Below are 16094 nucleotides of genomic sequence, written 5' to 3' on the forward strand. Positions count from 1 at the left end.
TATATATGCATGTATAGTTGCAATTTCATCTCCAACACCGGTGCGGACGACTAGCTTCCGAATTGGCGTTCAAATTTAACTCAGATTCTGTGAATTCAGTATTTTCCGCGAGAAAATCATTTCGAATCACCGTTTTCGTCATTAAAATAAAATCTCATCTCGGAATCATTCGACAACGCAAATGAATATATCATTGTACAAATAAAACTCGCGTTACGAAAATGAATAATTTTCTTTTACTGCTCGAGTTAGCATAAACGTGCCGACGTGGAGTTGACGTAATATGACGTGTAGAAATAAAAAACCAACTCGAGCATAGCTTTACGGGAATTGTATATAAAATATTCGGATATGCGAAGCTGGAGTTGATACGGAAGAACGTAAAAGGCGCGTAAAAAATCACAGCGTAAGTCCTGATGCCGCAGGTTTGTTATACCTACGATAATGTGAAAGTTACTGCGTGGTTTTGTGAAAATGCGAGAACGCATCTGATGTTACATTCGCGAAATGCTTCTCGAGCTGTCGGACGACGTTGTCATTATAATTCCCGTCACATCCGAAAATTTATCATCAGGAAATTACTCATACATTATTCGTAAATCAAATATAGATTTAGGCACAGCTGTCAATGCGGAAAATATGCGAAACGCCGTAACTTGTTCGCCCAGCGCGGTTTGACGAGCTGACAGGAAGGCGCGTGAAAAGTTTCCCGGCGTTATAAAGGGACTTGAAATTGGCTGAAATTGGTAAAATTTTTGCGGCTTAAGCGAGCCCCGAAGGGGTTACTACATCGATTTCTAACCACTTTTCGTAATCACCGGCAATAGCAGACGTTGAGCGTGCCGATATTGCATACCTACGCTGTTGGGAAACGATTATTCACCCCTGTTGTGAATCACGCGTTGATTTTTTTCCTGCGGTAAAGGAATTCATCGAAAAAAAAAAAAAAAAAAATACACCGATATGGAACTCTGCGTGGATTTATGTACATATCGTGCAATTTGATAATCCGACAGCGACGTGACGCGACGGGTCGTTACCTCGGTGTGGCTCAGTATTGTAATCGATGGAAGCAAGAACGCGATAGTTGACACGACGAAGGTGAAACCGAATCGAAGAGGTTTGAGCATTTCGAAAGAGAAAGATGCAATATATCTTTCACAGTGTTCAGCTCTTTCGTATAACTTCCCACGCGCTACCGCAGGCATTGAACTTTTCTCATTTTCAAATCAAATTTCAGCATTTTTATAAATTCTCATAAGTGAAGTTGTGTGAAAGTGTGGTTATCCTTATACTTGGTGCAAATTTTTGCGGAGGGATATGAAAGCTGTTTTCCGACGATCGATTTGTCCGGTCTACTGAAAATTACACCGTTCGCCCGCAGGTACATGTTGAATTTGTTTCTAAAAACTGGGGCACACCATGGCGTGTGAACAATCGGCGATTACTCGCGGTGAATCGAATTGAATGGAATTTAAAACCGCCCTATCAGCAACCGCGGTTAAAGATATAGCGAAATCGGTGAGTCTATAATAATAATAGGAAATCGGAACGGACAGGAGTCCAGATCCAAGCCGAAGGATCGAATCGCGAATGAATCAGAGGAAAAACGACATAATGGGCTTAACAGGGTAGCTCGAATCCGGCTCTGAGGAGCGTAAGAGGTGGAGGTAGCGGGGTGCCGAGGGGTGAAAGAGAGGAATGCTCGTCGGGGGTTCGGAGGGGCGAGGAGGGGGGCGAAAGTGTGGGTGGCACCGTGCTCGGATGTACGTTGAACTATCGATCTTTTCAAACTCACACAAATGAAGCGCGTGCAGGCCGGTCGGAAGCCGGGGGGGAGTTTTCACGAGCTTGAAGGTTCACGTAACCGCGTGGATCCTTTTTGTTACCTCCGGCACTTCATCACGGATTTTCCAATTTTTTTTCCAACTTTTTTTTTCTATCTTCCACCCCGTATTTAGCTTTCGTTATTCCTCAGTCTTACCGTGGCAGTGAATCCCCGAAAGCTGCAAGTCTCAACCGCGCTGTCCTGGCTTCACTGAAATTTGAAAAAACCGCGCTTGCAACCGACCGAGGCAACTTCAGCTTGATCGATCGCTCTTCAACGAGCAACGCGAATGGCGAAACGTCGACGGATCAACGGCATACCGGAGTTTAATTAATTACCGTAATATGCGTCGCGTTTGTGCCGGTGCTTCAAGGTAAAACTAACCGGAGGAAGTCTCCTTGGTCTGATCGAAAATTTATAAGGAAGACTGACGAGGTACAAGGCGTTAGTCCCGAGAGGGAATCAAAGTCAACTTTGATGTCAGCATCGGCGATACGCGAAAATCCTCAAAGATGTGTGTTACAACGCCCTATCGATGAAATGAGCTCGTAGAAATTTCACCGTATTTATTTGTGAAACGTAATAACTCTAATGGAGTTTTGGACTTCCAAGTAATATGCTTGCATGCTCTACACGCTCGAGTACTCTCCGGGGGCTCGTGGGAGGGTAATTTAACGATCGGTTATCCCCCTGAACTTCGCGCTAAGCACATTGAAAAAATTATCTTGAACGTTCCACCAATTCTTTATTTAATAGATTACTAATTTTGTGTCGCGCTTTTGCTCCGTCATGTGTCAGTGTAAATCTTGTGAATAAAAAGTCGACAACCGTGCGGCGAGCCCGAACTATCAGCTGTGATTCCGACCCAGGTCTTAGTCGCTCGGTTTGCCATGTCGCACCTGATAATGACCTAATAATGCTCAGGGTACAAACTACGATCACGAGAACGGTTTTATCGTCAGTTTATCGAAGTCGTGTATCGGAGTTTCAAATTTGAAAAAAAGAAAAAATATGTCGGTAGCCAGTTTGTGTCGTTTTGAAGTAATCCAGGTCGGTGTAGGTTGAATAGTTGTTAGAAGGCATCGAAATTGAGATGAAAATTAGATCCAAGATGAAGATTAGAGTCAAGCTTAATTCGAAGATCACCTGTGATGGCAATTTTGCAGGACCACTTGCTAGTCCCCTCCAGAACGATTTCCTCGGCCTGTTCGAGGGTGTCTATGTGCGTGTCGGGGTCCACTGAAAAGGTGGTGCTGAAAAGAATAATTTACTTGTCATCTAACATTCATTTACCTCAATTTAAAAATCCCTTTCTCACTTTTCCTGACGAGGACTTAGCCGCTCTCGACGATCGCCAGCATCAGGTTGATATCGGTGACGTTTACGCTGCGGGAGGGGGAGATGCACAGATATCTTTGCAAGTAGTTAGCCGAGAACGATGTCGTCGAGGTTGTTAATGGGAAAAATTGAACTCCGCATGATCGGAGGCGACACGGCGACACCTACTTACAGTGTCCGGAATATAACCGTCTAGACATCGTTCCTGCACGAACATCAGCACAACATCGATATACAGCCGACATACACAGGTGCCCGTATAAAAGTGTATTCGCTTGAAAATGAATCGTAGATCGTAGAAACAGATGAAGAGAAATTACGTAATCAATCAACCCCTGGCGGACAACGCCTGCAGCAGTAATTATCAATCAATCATTTGGCGCTTTCATCGGGTTTCAATGCAGGTTTTGTAAGCGGGTATTGGTTATAATTCTCACACGCGAAGGTGTGCGAAACAAGCGTCACACGTCACGTCGTGGCTTCGCGACACGGCGATGTGATTATTACGGATCGACGATTTGCGAATATCTATTTCCCGTACCTCGATGGCTCGCGCTTGATACACGTTATACCCACAACAGGCCCACAACAGGCGCCTCGCGTTTAATTCCAACTTTTTACCCGGCCCGATTAGCCACGGCTCAAGGCACGAGTGTCGGTCAATAGGTACAGCTACATCATTACCGGTAAAATGCCGTGGTGAACACCAGGCCGCTTTATACAAAAAGGTCAGTTTACCAGATAGGCTTTATATTATACACTCACGCATTTGTAACAACGGCCTGCACGCAGCCTGCGGCGAGGTGATTTTGGTAAATCGGATATTATAGCGCCCCCATTTTTCGGAGCAAAGAGCTTTTACGTGTAACTTTTCGTAGCCCAACATCGTTCGCTAATGTCCGTTGAATCTGAAATTCCATAACCTTGTCTCCTGCACCGCTGGTCCTATGTGACATCGTGTGCGAATACCTTCTCCAACATTCTAGAAGGTATCAAATTTATGTCCAGACGATCTCGCACGACGGAGTGCAACCAATACCAACCCGCTGCGTTCGCGTAGCGCGATATTCGACGATCGATATTTAGCGGAATACGCCGACCAGGGTTCATGAAACGTAAAAAATATTCCGCCAAAAACTCGACTCCGGTAGTTGTTCCGCCTGCGCGATTAAACGATAACGGCTGCTGTTCTCCACGCTCGAGAGGAAACATCTCGCGTCTTGAATGTCGGGGTAATGCACGTTGCGGTGTGTTCCTGGCATCGACCGAACCAACACAGGCGAGAACGCGGGGTGGTAGCCACTTAACGGGATACCAGAAACATCGAGTACGAAGGTCTTCTATTTTTTTGTCGACTCGATTCCGAAGACCGGGAGGTGGCTCGGCGTACTCGCCGAGGAAAAGCCACCACCTGGGCACACTCCCAAAGCGATTCGACCACCTGTTATCTGCACAATTAGGAAATTAGCATTACCCACTCTTGGCTGGCATCGGCGGTGGTCTAACGATTAACCGCGCTGTCACGAGTGCACGCCTCGTAGACGAGGCGTGAAAGATAGACCTCCCTGCAGTTGAATAAGAGTAGGTATGTGGGTACTTGTTGCTGCCCGGTTGGTGGCTGGCTGCCAACTCGCCTTCGTGTTATGTCCGACGAAATAATTGTTACGGTAAGAACCGACGCTAAGTGAACGAAAATTACCGCCGCCTTAGTCCAGCCGCAGATGTGAAACGTCGGACCGCAAAAGAGGCAGATTACAATTTAAGAACGGGTGATCACGTGTTCTATACCTTCGCGCTGGTCGATGGATGTTGATGTTTTTACACCCAGTGACCTAAATGAATTTTCGATCAAAGCTAGACAGCGAAAGAATGAATTCTTGACTCTGCGTAACTTTGACGCGGCATTATTATTTCATATACAACTTATGTCTTTTCATTCGGTAGAAATGCGCGGAACGAACTTGGTCGGGAACTAGTTCTCGGCAAGATGCAGCCAGAGTTCGAAGAGAAAGAAATTCGACCGAAGAAGACTGAAATGCGACCAACGAGCATGATGGAGTGGAGTAGCAACGTGCAAGAAAAACGATGGCGCTTCTTGTGTTCGGGGTGCAGGCGTGGCTTTCCTCGGCTCTCGCTGATGCTATCCTTTACAATAATTGCTTTTAAAGCCAGCGTGTATTCCGTCGTCTGCTGTTGGTACGTACCAACGCGGAATACGTGCCGTGCATGCACGCTTATGCATGCCTGATACGAAGAAAGAGGCATTAAGGTCTTGCATTTGCGTTTCTAAGCTTTCCCCGGATCGTATTGCGTCTAATGCCGTTCTGCTGTGAGTCAACAAAGACGGCGGATCCTCACTTTGCACCGATCCGCGATCAGTCGGTCCCCGTTGGAGTATTTCTGTTATTCAGCCAATCGAAGGTTCTACAACGTTCAGTGTTATAATCGTAAATCTACGCTCCGATAACCGTACGTGCCCGAACGATTCTAAAATAGCTGTTAGCAAGGAAAAAATTTCCAATTTCCAATCCCAAGCACACGAACAGTGTAAGTACGTATCATATCCGACAATTTCCTACACTTGGTACTTTTTCTCTTCACATTGAGCTGCGTATTTTGAACGGCAACATCTCTTTTGTCGATGAACGGTAATTGACTCGATACCCAACCCCTTTGTGACATCCAAACTCTGTCTCGTCAGATACTTATCGTCTGAATGGAGTTTTGTTTGAAAGGGGGCTAATCACGCGGTTTATCAAAGTCGGGAGAAATTTTAATGAATTGCAATTAGTGAAATTACCGTGAAATTTAAATCGTTCTAAAATAAAAAAAACATCTAAACAGAAAATACCCACGTGCGTCGCAGAGTGGGTACTTTGGTTCGTTCGTACTTGTGAGCAGCACGTTGAAGTTAACAATGATTACACCGATAACGCAGTCTCATTTTCTCGACACTTTAAGAGAAACGCGTGTTACGTTCAAAGTATAATTAAAAAGTTGAAAGAGTTTAGAGAGCATGGTTATTTGCGGGGAAAAACAAGCGGGTACCTAGTACGCTTGTGGATTTCATCAAATCGTCCGTAAAACTTTCCCCGATACGAGTCTCGGGTAGGAAAATAAAATAATAATTACAAAACGCGATAATTGGCCTGGTGAGATAATCGGTGAGTTTTCGCGAGGGAAAAAAAAGTAGCCAGTAATTTGAGGATATTTGACTCGATGTATAAAATTACCGGCAATTTCATTAATGCTCATCCAATTTCACCCGTTCCGCAGTGCTGCAAACTTTTGCCGAGTTAATTCTACCCGCCGCCCATGCGAACAATTGCAGTTGCCAAAATACAGTCGAAGCACATCGAGGTACGACACAACTATGTAACGTTTGAGGGAAAGTGGGGGCAAAACGGGACACGAATTGTCCAAATATCGAATAATCGATTAACCAGGCACGAAAATTATTCCCAGAGAACGTTGGATTAGAGAAAATGCAAAAACGAAACTTGATTTTTGAACATGGTAAATCCTGATGGTACTCAGAGATTTTTAATTTCCGGCTCAAAGTTGGGATACGTCATCATCAGCGTTAATCGCGTGCAATTTGTCGTTTGCAATTCGACCAAGGGAAAATAACAAAAGGAAACGTGAACAGCTGCAGCGTATCGTTATCGTTTTTGTTGTCACTCACAATTGCTCCGGAGCCTTCGTCCGATCCGTCCCATTTTACCCTCATCAACTCCGCGCTCTTCGGTAAGCTTATATAAAAATGTGCGGAAGTTTTACCCCCAAAACGACGATTTCACATTTACCTATATCTATGTATAGCAGCCCAACTATTTACCTATATCTATAACACAAAAGTCATCTCATCCGCAGCGACGTGTTCAATACCGTGATTTTTTTTTCCTCTTCTTCAATCCAAATGTCTAGTTTTACCCCGACTTACCCCCGTCTGACGTTTAATAATATACGATTAAGTACGTATAAATATAAATACATATAATAGACAACATCCAACATCATGGCAAGTTACGTGACATTATAAATAATGTACTATAAGGTTGTTTTTTTTTTTGCGTATATATATATAACAGAGGATTGCAGCCGCTCAGCGTAATGTACTATATATATATATATATATATAGGTATATAATGTTGTATAGTATGGACACCGAGCAACGTATCTATGAGTATATATACATATAAATATGTATGTATGAGAGACGACGAGACGTTATAGCGGAATTTCGATTGCAGCTAACAAACCTGTAATAGCAATCTTCGCTGACCATTTGCTGGTGCCGTCCAACACCGACTGGTTGATCTCCTTCATATGTTTGATGTGGGCCTTTTCACTTACTCCAAACACCGACCTAGACTCCGATGAAATTTACACAATACATCCATGGAAACATAGGTGAACGGGTTGATTGGTTTGCAATTGACTCAGGCTTATGATCAATTATTATGCCATTATGAACTAGTCGATAGCGGGTTTGGCGCATCCGTTTGGGGATCGACGGGGGTTCGGATGCGACGAAGCGATTGCCTCGCTTACAAGTCACGACAATACGTGTAACACTCGAGCAACGGCTCGAGAGGCATCGCGGTGTAATAATGAAAAAGTGTAATCGAACCCTGACCGGCCTCGCGTGTAAAATTTTGACTAACCCAAGGTAGAAAAAGATTCAAGGAGTGGAAATCCTTTGTCAGTCCCGTTCAATTGATCCAGGACTACCGTCGAAAGCGCGAAACGCGATTTCTTCCCTAATTTTTCACCATCACGATATCTCGAACCACCGAGCGCGCTTCTCCAAGCCAAGCATATTATTTGCACGCCGCCTTGCGGTATGAACAATGGAATTACTCGTTCGCGCCTCCCCTTTTGTAGCGGATAAAACTCGTACCTGATCAACGAGCTTAAACAAAGGGTAAATCCTGGATTAACACGCGAAGGTCCGAAAACAGCCTCAAAGCCAGCAAACAATATTATGCCAGTAAAATCCTGCACGCCTTTGCTCTCAATTTCAGAAATCATTTCATTACACCGAGGTAGAAAAATGTCCAGGGCCTCGTTGTCTCGGCCATCAGAGCTACTCTGTATCCTCTGTCTCAAGTTACTAACCGGCGAATATCGGATCCGCGTGCAACTCTACGTTGTAGCTTGATATTTTTATTTTCTCTCTGTCCGAAGCCGTCCGATTCAGAGTCTCGACCTTTTCGGCCGGGAGGCGTTAGGTTGGCGCGAAAAGAGGCTTTGAAATAGGAGAACAGTCTTTCACCCCGTGGTAAAAGGAAAGGTATCGAGCCGCTGATGGCTATTACGTTTCGCGTCGGAAAGCATCGCTCACTTTATCCGTTCCGAGGTGACCGGGCAAGAGGGAGAAAAGGTTGTATATGTAAGGCTAGCCGGCTATCTTCGGAGGTAAAATAAAGGAACCGCCTCGCGCCGAAGACAATTTTCATAAATCTGACTCAGTGTATAAACTCATATCCGTGACAAATCTGACGCGTTTCTGGGGGGGCTGCGTATTTTTATCCGTAAGCCACGCGGTGCGATGATTACATTTGCTTATACGTAGGCCGCATGCGATGCTGATCGCCGTACGTTGACGGACCGTGCATACGTGTATCGTACGTAAATCCAAAAGCCTTACGCGTGGCCTGGACATTGAGTGCGAGCACTTCCGGCAAAGAAGGCTACTGGGAATTTGATTACTTATCTACTTGTAAATAAATAAAATTTCATTCCCGTCTCGGTTCGAGGTTGTGCTCGCGGGTAAGGAAACTGCCTCGAAGACGTATGATCAAATTTTCATCAAGTCCATCAAGGTTTTTATGCGCGATTTTTCGACCTAGGTCGATTTACCGCGGAACCTGGGAATTCTGGTAAGTCGTATAAGCAGGCGGATCGCGAGGTCGACGAAAGGTCGTCGTAACTTTCGAAATCAACGGCTTGGCTTGGAAAAAGTAACAGAGTGTGCTCGGAGTAAATGAAAATCGACCGGTTCGGACGACAATTGTTTATCGCTCGATAATTTTTCGTCTCTTGTTGTTTCCCCTTTTGTATCCGGATCACGCGTATTTTTACGTATTAAAGTCTGATTAATGGAAAGATTTTTCCAACTTTTAATGACACTCACCGAATAAGCTCGAAGATTTCCGGCTTCTCTTTTTCTCGCTGCTTCATTCGTTCTTTCATTGCGGTTATTATGCTGTTCGCTTTGTCCTCGGCTCCGTGTTTCGAGCTCTTCTCAGCAGCTCCTGAAACCCAACGAAGATAAAACGTTACAATACTCGAATGCGAATTCGGTTCTCCCGTTGCTTGAATCAAAAACGATCTGGCAATGATGCGCCGCCAATAATCACTTCGCCGTTTCTTATCTCTTACCGCTTCCACCCTTCTCCTTTTTCACTCTCCTTGCAACTACAATGGGAATGAACACGAGACGGTGGATCTTATCGAACGCTGGCAAGAAAAGCTGGTTATTACAACCCGATAACCGGGGGTGAGTTCGAGTCATCGAACCCAAGTTCAGGTCGGACTTTATTATTGCATGTACATCAATCACGTGCGGCCTTCGAAGTGGTAGCTATTTGTTCTGCAAGCACGTTAAGCCACGATTAGCTAACCTTTTTCTCGGTTCGCCTTTCCATTCTTTATACATTTCTTACATACCTACCGCTGCGGGATTCTGTAGGAGTTCGATATCGTTTTTACAATACGCGGTTAACCCGCAAAGAATTGAGCACAGATATTTAATCGAAACTCTTGTATCGGCGTGAGTATACCACGACAATTTTACGGACAAATAGAATTGTGTATAACTATCAACGCGATTCATGTTACAGAAATAATTAAACCCTGTTTGAATTTATAATTTCTAAATCGATTCAATTAGCAGATTACTGTAGTAATGACGACTCTACAACGTGCATATCCGTCCTCGAAAATTAGCGAGAAATTTTCACAACGTTGATGCATTGATCGTGCATTTTACACCGCGTACCTAGATCATTTTTTATCACTGATCGACAAACCGAATTAGTTCGCGATTAAAGCAGACGTGTAAAGTGTCGGTACACGATTGATCGGTTTCGCCAATTACCAGTTAACCGAGAATTAACCGTCGCCGAGTGACCGAATCGTTGAATTTTCATTTTCAGCAATCAGAGTTAATCGATCACGTTACAAATGATTATCCGCCAAATCCTTGCCGATTTTAAACGACGTGTAGAATAAATTGCTGCGCTATAATGAGAACGAGGGTAGAGAAAAGAGAAGAATCCAGAAGAGGCTTATACTCCAAGGCTGCAGTACTCGGTAAAAACGCATTGCTACGTACGTACATAGCGAGTGGTTATCCTCTTTTTTTTCAACCCAGAAGCCGTTCGGCATCTCTAATTTTCCGGTGCGCCTCCTCGCTCGCTTGAATATGTTTCCAGGCAACTGGCAAAGCGGTAACACATTCATACCGGTGCAGGATGTACGTACGTATGTACGGGTATGTACAGGCTTGCGTATAGCTACGCGAGAGCCTAATAAGTTCTATTTTCGGCGAAACCTGTTTCAACCGAGCTTAACTGGGTCGGAAATTACGTATACCAATCATTCTAATGCTCGCTGGCCATTAAGAAAGAGCTGGAATAACGGGTCGCGGAGCTGGAGAGTTTTATAATTTTATTACGCTGCCACTACGTGTTTTTATCGCGGTTGCCGAATCGCTTTGTTACACATGTATATACTTGCCCAAATTCAATAAAAAAAAACTCGTATATATATAAATATAGTTGTAACGCTATTTCGTAAATTTGGGGCGATTGGAAGCTCGACAAATTTCGACTACACCCACCGAGGTGCGATTATCACGACTCACGTAAGACAGATTTCAGGCAGTTGAGAAATGTAAGTTTCACGTGAGTCAGAGGTTAGAAATATAGCGAATAAGCCGTTTTACTTTTTGCCGACAACTTTCGATAGGCGGTAGGTCTACCGTTTCTATTATTCACGTCTACTCGAGGCGCCCGGTAAAATTTTTGCTATCGCTAATTAGATCTACATGAAACAACGAACTGTGAAAAGTTGGTCTATATTTTGCGGCAGCGGCAAGTATCGTGGATTTGACCCGGAAGGCAGCGGGAGGTTACAAAAAAGACAATTAATAAAAACAAAAACGAAGGGGGAAAAAAAACGAGGAGGTAAGAAAAATGAAAAAAATATCCTGCGGCGGTTTAACGGCGCGACGTAAAAACTAGAAATATCTTTTCCAAGGCACAATAAAATCCGCGTCGTTAAACGGAACCGGAAGACCTAGATCTACACGAGACCCTGATACATTTTTCTATCCGAACGGAATAGACCGAGGAAGCCTGCAATGGTTTTTCTGGCGTTGAAAGAAGCTCAAAAATCTCTCTCTATCTCTCTCTGATTTCTCCGCGGAGTTGCGACGGGTGTTGGGCGGAGAATATAAAAACACTTCACGGTACTTTACGGTTTCTCCGGCTGTCTCACAACCCTTTCTCGATCGGGACAACGCACGTGCTTGTCGCGTATTCGGCCTGCCTGCGGTGAGATTACGACGGGTGAAATCGGTGGATGCGGAATAGAATTGATCAGGCCCCGAACCTCGGCTAGACGTTACGTACGACAGAGAGAGATAGAGGAGAATGCGGGGAAATCGATCAACTGCCATCAAACGTTAGTGCGCGGCGAGGATTTACACGACCCTATTGCATCCGGAAGCTGCGTCATCCGCACCGAGCCGAAAGCCTATAAACTCGACCCGATCTCAATCAACGTCTCCCGCGGGAATTGCACCCGTTGCAGTTCTAGTTTCGCGGAAACTGTGGCTAAAACTACGGAGCCTGCAGGGCTGCCCCGTTATTCCAGAGGTCCATGTATAAACTGCAGGGTGAACAAGTTTTTCACCGTTTAATCAGTTAGACGAACTATCAACTTCGTTGAACGCTGCGTTCGTCCTTTTCCCACGGAAACGAGGGGAAGTGCAGAGGGCTTAGCTCGATTTTGATGGAACGTTTATTTTTGGATAGAACCAAGAGTTGGATAACCTTCAAGGAACAAGACTCAGTGCATGGGAATTGTCGCTTGAAAAAGTTTAATGTTATCATGGTTTAATTGCAAGTGAATGCCGGATCGTCGGAGAGCGGACTGGGGGTATAAGATATATGCGGGTGGGAAAAACTGTAAACTTGCCACATTTTGGAAAATACTATAACCTAATCATTATCAAATTTTCGAAACTACGGATGGAATTGAGAAAAGGTCGTTAAAGGTTAACAGAGGTAGTCCATCGTGCGGAAAATTTATTTATCTATTTATCATACCGACGTGATTGAGTGCACTTCTGATAATTTGCGAATACTTTTTCCACGTGTTCCGTCAACGGTTCATGCAAAATCATAACTCTAATAAGGGAGTCAACAGTTGCAAACGAATGAGGAAATTATTGGGTGGTAAAAAAGTATTTTTTATCAGTTTTATACGTACGTAGCTTGTGAAGAGAAAATAGCATTTTATATTTATTCGTTCAACTTCGGGTTCAAATTCACTACCAACAACAATTTATTCGAATTTTCTTAAATAGCCAGTCTCTCTGGACCTTGAATTGCAGGTTGAATGTCTGTTCTAAACAACAACACTCTTTGTCCCAACAACCAGCGATTTGGATCTTCTTGTAAAACATCGAACAATAGCATCGGTCTAAACCTTGAATGTCAATGAGTAGTCAAAAGTGCGAAACAGGACATTATTCTCGTAGAGTGATTAAATTAATAAACGAAAAAACCTGAACGAAATCAATTCATGGAGAAATTTTCAACTGTTACGTAATTTTTACTTGGAATGCACACGAAAATAACGCTCGGAATATTATACAACGACGAACAGTTTTTCGATTACCTGAGGTAAGAACTGCGTTTCTGGCTGCAGCTACACGACAGGCAGAATCTGTGGTTCAGCCTGATTTCGTGATAGTTCTCCTGATATTTCTTCGGAATAGATGTAAGGAGTTTCCAACAATTTGAATGATATCCGTCGTATCCAGTAATTGATTCGGAAATAACTACATCTCTGTATTTGATATTCATCACAGCACGGATGTTTTCTTTTTCGTGGCATACATTCAACTTTTTCTTCGTGAAAAGTATTACTTTGTTGCGTAGACTTTTACATAAAAAACAAATTGGAATCTCCATGAACCGTTTGCGACAAGTTCTATGGTATCCTTCATTTTCAGACGCAATTTCCGGAAAAAGAACGTCGCTGTATTCCAAGTTAAATGCGACACGAATTTCCAGCTTTTCATTGCACAGAGATAACTTTTGATTTGAGAAAAGTGCTACTTTCTCTTTCACATCGGTACATTCGAAAACACATGCTGCATTGGAAATGATTTTTAAAACAAAACGGCAGCGCAAGGACAAGCATTGACAGTCTTACTACGTGCGTTGAAATCTCATCGGAAACTGAAGCGTCTTTCTCGTTCACTTTCCGAATGATCCAATTCAAATATGACAATTACACATTACGAAAGGAGTGGAAGACGGTAATGAAGACGATTTTTTCTTGACCTTGGTGAATTGTTGAATAATATTATTCTTGGATATGAAGGTCGTGAACATGAAAACACTTTTTTTGTGTTAACGTTTCAGCCCGGATGGGGGCCCTCCTCAGAACAATTTATTTACAACATCTGATGATGAACTGACACTTTCAAATAACGAAGAAAAGGAACCCACTAGTATGTAGTGAATGCGTGTTAGAATAACCGAGTAAAACGCAAAAGTTCATTTTTTAAAAAACGCTACGACAGCGATACGAAACTCCCAAGCATTCATCCTGGTTGTTAATTGAATAAAAACACACAACGACCGTTTTAGGTTTTGAGTCTGGAGCACTTTTGAACGTGTGGAACGTCCAGTGTGTAGTGGTCCAACACGCATTCACTACATACTACTGGGTGCCTTTTCTTCGTTATTTGAAAGTGTCAGTTCATCATCAGATGTTCTAAATAAATTGTTCTGAGAAGGGCCCCCATCCGGGCTGAAACGTTAACACAAAAAAAGTGTTTTGATGTTCACCACCTTCGTATCCAAGAATAATGTTATTCAGGAAGACAGTAATGTTCTACTGCGTTTGAAGGTCCAGACCGATGCTATTGTTCAATGTTTTACAAGAAGGTCCGAATCGCTTGTTGTTGGGACAAAGAGTATTGTTGTTTGGAACAGACATTCAACCTGCAATTTAAGGTACAAACAGACTGGCTATTGAAGAAAATTCGAAAAACTTATTGTTGGTAGTGAATTTGAACCACCATAACAATCTAAACTTTTTCAGGTGAAATTTCCTTTGCCCCGAGTCATGTTTCTTTAAAGTTACTTAGCTCTTGGTTTATCACGCCCGCGGGTAAATGCGTCGTTTGCTTAATTGCTGCGTCTCGTCGTCGATTAGATTATAATTAGCCAATGGTGTCTGCACCGAGGAGACGTTCGATTTTTCCCAGACCACCAGCTTCACAGCAGCTTCATCTATAACCGGCATTTGATTTGCTTAAATCTTCAACCGGTAGTCGCGCGTTTGATTCCGTGGATTGAATTTAGTTGCCGCTTAAACGGTCGAGTTATATACCGTTGAATGCGGGACTTGACAAAAGGTTGAAAAATCGCTTCGACAAGTCGGCAATAACGTTCGAAATAATGTGGATAAATCGTATATTTTTCCCCCTCGGCACACACGCCGCCTTTCACGAATCTGTCGGAAATTCGTTTGTGCCATAAGTTGAGTCGAGTTTGTATCCCGGTGCGAACGATTAATCAACATCTCGAGAAGGTGGTATCGGGGGTCGTGCGTGTGTAAAGGGTATCCCAGACACTCCGTCATTCCTAAATCGTTAATTCACCTAAACAAATGCCTTCCGTCACGCTGATTGCTTAGCTCCATAAACTCCCTTTCGCCGTCAGGGGAAGCATGCAGCGGTTGTAACGAAAATTTGAGTGTCGCACAAAGACGCGACTAATGACAACAATGAATTTCGGTAAACCGGAACAACGGAAATAGGTGGAAAAAATAATCTATCTGCGAATATAGTTTTATTTTCAACTCACTCTGCAGGCAGTCGGCGTTGAGCAGGTCCTTGCACTTCTCGTGACATTTGACCCCGCACTCGGTGCAGCGAACACCTTGTCTTGCGATGCCCCATAGAAGACCTTCGCACTCGTAGCAGTAGGTCGGCGAGGTCGCTGTCCAGAGTACGAAGTTGTGCGGCGTCGTCGATGATATTGGATAGATGAGAGCTTGAAGCGTTTTTTTGTAGACGTGCATCTTCTGCGAGAGTCAAGAGAACGATTTGCTGTTTTTAGTTGAAATATCGGCGCGATACCTACTTCCTAGTCACGGGTGACAGACAGCCTTGGACTCGTTCTTTTATATTTCATTTGCTTTTCACTTTTTTTCTCGCCCGTATGACGACGCTAGTTTAAAGCGACGTCTTGCTTCTACAGCTCGGAGTTTTCAAAGTTTGGCGTTGAATAGATAATCTGTGCTTAAAGCGAGAAAAACGAGCAGGGAATGGAATATATTAATAAATGTGAGTTCCGTAATTCTTGGCTGCAGCGCAGGAGGATTGAGAATTATGATCTCATGGTATGGCGCAAAACTTTTTAGCAAATAGGAACGAGTCAAGGCATATTCTGTTTTTCCAAGATTCTCTTTTTCCGATTCTTTTTTTTCTTCCTTCGTCTCTTCCGTATCCTAGATTCTATTCGTCTAACTCGCCAGCGTCACGTTCTCACAATCAGTCACGCACAATCGCAGCTGATGGCTCGGCAACGACTAGAATTTACTCCCGTGTTACATGTGTATGTATCGAGTCGTTGAAAAGCTCATATTTCAATGGAAGCTTCGCGTAAGTGG

At 43.6% G+C, this 16094-nt stretch overlaps 1 protein-coding gene across 7 annotated transcripts in view; it reads right to left on the reverse strand.

Moving 5' to 3' along the window:
* Positions 1–16094, reverse strand: part of LOC107223403 — a 97779-nt gene that overhangs the window by 16824 nt on the left and 64861 nt on the right. For 4 of the 7 annotated variants that reach the window (XM_015663076.2, XM_015663075.2, XM_046743479.1 and 1 more), the window contains 3 exons: positions 15287–15506; positions 9307–9427; positions 2975–3081 (listed from right to left, as the gene is read on the reverse strand). In XM_015663076.2, coding sequence (XP_015518562.1) covers positions 2975–3081; positions 9307–9427; positions 15287–15506 — 448 coding nt within the window. Of the gene's footprint in view, positions 1–2974; positions 3082–7429; positions 7537–9306; positions 9428–15286; positions 15507–16094 lie in introns of all 7 variants that reach the window. The other 3 variants (XM_046743483.1, XM_046743482.1, XM_046743480.1) reach the window with 2 other exon arrangements.

This window comes from Neodiprion lecontei, chromosome 6, assembly GCF_021901455.1.
Source record: "Neodiprion lecontei isolate iyNeoLeco1 chromosome 6, iyNeoLeco1.1, whole genome shotgun sequence".
In the NCBI taxonomy this organism is placed as follows: domain Eukaryota; kingdom Metazoa; phylum Arthropoda; class Insecta; order Hymenoptera; family Diprionidae; genus Neodiprion; species Neodiprion lecontei.